The following is a 4,179-nucleotide window of genomic DNA, read 5'->3' on the forward strand; positions in this document are numbered from 1 at the left end:
CCCCCCACCCCCACAAAATTAGTGGGTCTATGTTAGAAAAAGGATGACATGAAGAAAATAGTTCCAATATGTCCTTGAATTCAGCCGTGTCCAAGAACATGAGGTGATTAATATTTGCTTAGGCTAAGAATGGCTGTGAAGACCTTAACGAATTCCCCAGGAAGTCATAAACAGTAAAAATAAAGCAAAAATGAAGAGCTTTCAAGAAATTACCTGCAAGGATAAGAAATATATCGACTTTATGGGGAGGAGCACTCTGTTTTCCCCAGCTCAGCGCTCAACATATGGTGGAGAAGCATCTGAACTCTCTGACTCCTTGTCTTCGTGCTGAAAAAATTGGGGGAAAACAGGAAAATGTTGATCCAGATTAAGTATCATTCTAAATTTATAAAGGGATATTTCTGAGAAGTGTCAAGTCAATTGCACATACCCCACATTACGTCGTCGATGCCCCTGATGAATTTCATCCTGGATTGCGAAGGAATACAGGTTGACTTAGTGGTTCTTACATATCAATTCAAAATCAAAAGTATGAACATGAATGGCTATAAGGTAAATCATATATACAAATCCATGAATTATGGCCGAATAACAAACCCACACATAAATATAAGCACCTTTTAAGCTTAGCTTAGCAAAATATTAAAATAATCTGGAAATCATTTGGATTTCCAAGATACTTCCTTCAAATGTAGAAGACGCAATCTATAATGCACTCGAAGACATTAAATAAATAACTTTTATTTCTCTCTCACAACTTAAGCTTAAAAATTAAGTGGTCAATTACCACTGTATCAAAGCTACACTTGAAAATTTGGATATGTCATGTTTATATAACTTTCATCAATTTATACACAATTCCCTTGTTTGTGCTCGTGACTGCATCTTTTTTGCTGTTTCTTGATTGAGCCAAAGTGCCCTTTAATTGATTCACCTCTTCACATACAAATGGGAGTTGCATGGCAAGAAGTATTGCCCAGCTTGTCCACATTGAAAAAACTATAAGCTCCCAAATGAGCACGAGTCTGGTGATCTTTCCACTAATTACTATTGGGTTTTATTTATAACTCCACAAGCTTAATTATGAGTGTTTTATTATGGCATAAGATCTTGGTTTTCATGAACCACATGAGACTTAAATACAATTCTTAGGTAGTTATAACTTAATGGGCTCTACTCTTAACTAACACTACATGATCTCTTCACATGGCTAACCTATCACTTGTCTCTTTGCCCACAGTCGAAACTCACAAATTCTTCACTAACCTTGCCAGTTGCATCTTCACATTTCTCAGAAGTTTCAAGATCCATTTCAGCGAAGAAAGCCTCCAATACGAATGCCACAACCTGAAATGATATTTTCCAAAAGATTATGAAGTTATTTTTTACAATATTGACAGAATGGGATTCAGTAAAACAAGATGGATAGAATGAATTTCAATAACTCCTGACAAGGTCTGACAAACAAAGCACTTCAAAATAACAAATGGTGACGAATTTGAAACTCGTATCTCAATTTAAGTCTCTTGATTTCAACTTTACTAATTGTTTTGGTAATCTAACAAGGAAATCTTAACTAACTTACAATAACCATTGAATCACAGAAAAAGAAAATCTCCTCTGCCTGTTCCTACTTTTCTATAAGGGAAAAAATTTGAAGGGAAGGGTCCCTTCCAAAAGAAATAATAAAATCCTTTCCCCTTCTAAATACTTGCATTATTAGATATATTATCATGCCGCAATGTCTAAAATTCATAATTCTAAATTAAAGATAATATATCGTTATACGTTTAACTCAACTAACTCCATAAACAAATTAGCTTAAGCCAGTGTACATAACTAAATAACGAAATACATGTGGATATCCATTAAACAAAATCTAGAACTCCCATACTAGTCCTGTAATTTGTTTAATCCATATTACAATGAGGCAAATGATGCTTGTTATCATTTCTAGTCTTTTTCTTCTTTTCTATTTCCACCCTGCCGTGTAATCACATTAGATAAATTCCACATCATTATAAGAGAGAGCGATTTCAATGAAATTGATGTGTAAAAGTATATACGGTCTGTTTAAGCATATAAAATGTTTTCCAAAATTTCGACTTTTCATATGCAATGTGAAAAGTTTTCCCCAAATTTCTTGAGTTATTTAGCAATACCGAACATAAATACAGGTTCTATCAAATTTGTTATTATTATAAGCAGCACAGCAACACAGACATGTCACTACTTAGTATTTCAATTGACAGAAGCCATAGGACAGGACCCTAGCAATTAGCTACAGCTTACCAAATTCAGTAGTAGTAAGATTGTAATAAGATAGAAGCTGACGAAGTATGCATAAGACCATGCAGTTCCAGTCAAATCCTTGTAGCCCTGAAATTTCAGCCACCAGAAATTACAATCACATAATGGAAAATGACAGAATATGACATTGTTGCCACTATACTACGTATCGCAGCTGTCCATTAACAATTTAACAGGAACTTCATTTATAATGTTCGGGTGCAATGCCAAGTAAAAAAGAGGATATGGACTCTCATAAATTTCGGCATATACCTATGCATATAAATAAAATCTATTCCAAAATAAACTTAGGCTCCTTAAAAATATCATTCAATTCAAAAGAGCTGATCTCCACCCTCACATCCTTTCCATGCGAGCGCGCACACATTCAAAAATGAAAAAGAAAAGAGAGAGAAAGAAAGAAGAAAAGGATAAAAAAATTCTCTTCTAATATGGCAGTACATTTATGTCCATTCATAAATTATATTATAGGTTGATACATGTTCAGCATCGAACATAGATAAGGAATTTTACATTCCTTATTATTATTATTATTTTTTTTCCGAACATCCTTTTTCCCTTTCTTGTTTTTCCTCTATATTGGCTAACATATTCCTGTAAGACTGCTTATTTGAGGAGTAAATTGCTCAGATTCAGGAGATCGTTGGTTAGGTAACATGATGGACAATATCTAAGGTGAAGAATGAAAGGAACTCTTTGGAATAAATACATATATTCTTTGTCATATCTTGATCTCATAATTGTCTTCTAAGCATCTCACACTGTAAAGCCTGTCTATGATCTAACCAATGTTGACCTCATATTTTTTTAATTATATTGCTCAAGTAATAATATTTCAACCTATAATAAATTGGCCAATTCTGGGATTCAAGCTCACTAATGTCACTGCTAGATAACAGCCCAACCCTCGCTGAAGAACGCACTACATTATTTGTTGTTCATAGCAAATATTATAAACCCATAGTAATCGCAGTATGAAATCGAAAACTCAAATGAAAAATACAGAAAAGAAGATGTTGTCCAAAAAAAAAAAAGGGGGGGGATTCCCGCAGATAATCATGATCTATGTGCAATACCTGAATCCACATTTGCCAGTTCCCCATAACTAGTAGATTGAAAAGTGTTACCATCCCATTTGGGTAGTCATTGAAGTTGAAGAGTAAGTAGCTTAAATTTGTCAAGGAATTAGAGCCAGGAAATTGATAATTAATGAAGAATTAGCAGCTCAACAAGAAATTTTCTTTGGCAATTTGTATAGGTAGAGGTGATGACGGATCTAATGGAGTGACATGAATGAATTCATTACAATTGATTGAGTGTTAGTTTTTATTTTCTTTTTTGTTTTTAATTTAAATTTTGTTGAGCTCAAAAAATGAAGATGCTCAAATAGATAATACATCTTTACTGATTAAATTAAGATAGCCATAATATTGAGATGGATTGGATTATGATTAAAATTTGGTAAAATTGTTTCATAAAATCTACAAGAGCATCATTCATGATGAAGGATACTCATTATCATAGAGATCAGTGCCTTCAAGATTTGGATTCCCAGCATTGACAATCCCCCCAAAGATCTGCAAATTGAAGAAGAAGATAAATGCTTCACAAAGTGAAATAAATTAAGGAAATGAAACAGGAAGAAATATCCATATTTTTACAATTTTCAGATCGCCAATTATATCTACTAAATAGAAATGAACTATATCCATATTTTTACAATTTTCAGATCGCCAATTATATCTACTAAATAGAAATGAACTCCAGAACATTTTCAAAGTCGTGAAAAGTACCTCAAATAATATCAAGCTAAAGGGAATTAAAAGAAAGATTCAAAATACATTAGAAGCAGGTACCTGTACACCAAGA

The 4,179-nt window shown here is 33.2% G+C and overlaps 1 protein-coding gene across 1 annotated transcript; it reads right to left on the reverse strand.

Moving 5' to 3' along the window:
- Positions 1-182: 182 nt before the first annotated feature.
- On the reverse strand, positions 183-4,173 carry LOC111382704 (two pore calcium channel protein 1A-like). The gene is made up of 7 exons (XM_023006743.1): positions 4,167-4,173; positions 3,823-3,887; positions 3,387-3,477; positions 2,293-2,379; positions 1,267-1,347; positions 431-468; positions 183-327 (listed from the first exon to the last, which is right to left on the reverse strand). The coding sequence occupies exons 3-7, from the start codon at positions 3,438-3,440 to the stop codon at positions 240-242; spliced, it is 348 nt and encodes a 115-aa protein (XP_022862511.1). The 5' UTR covers positions 3,441-3,477; positions 3,823-3,887; positions 4,167-4,173; the 3' UTR covers positions 183-239.
- Positions 4,174-4,179: the final 6 nt, after the last annotated feature.

Source organism: Olea europaea, unplaced genomic scaffold (genome assembly GCF_002742605.1).
Source record: "Olea europaea var. sylvestris unplaced genomic scaffold, O_europaea_v1 scaffold2552, whole genome shotgun sequence".
Lineage (NCBI taxonomy): Eukaryota > Viridiplantae > Streptophyta > Magnoliopsida > Lamiales > Oleaceae > Olea > Olea europaea.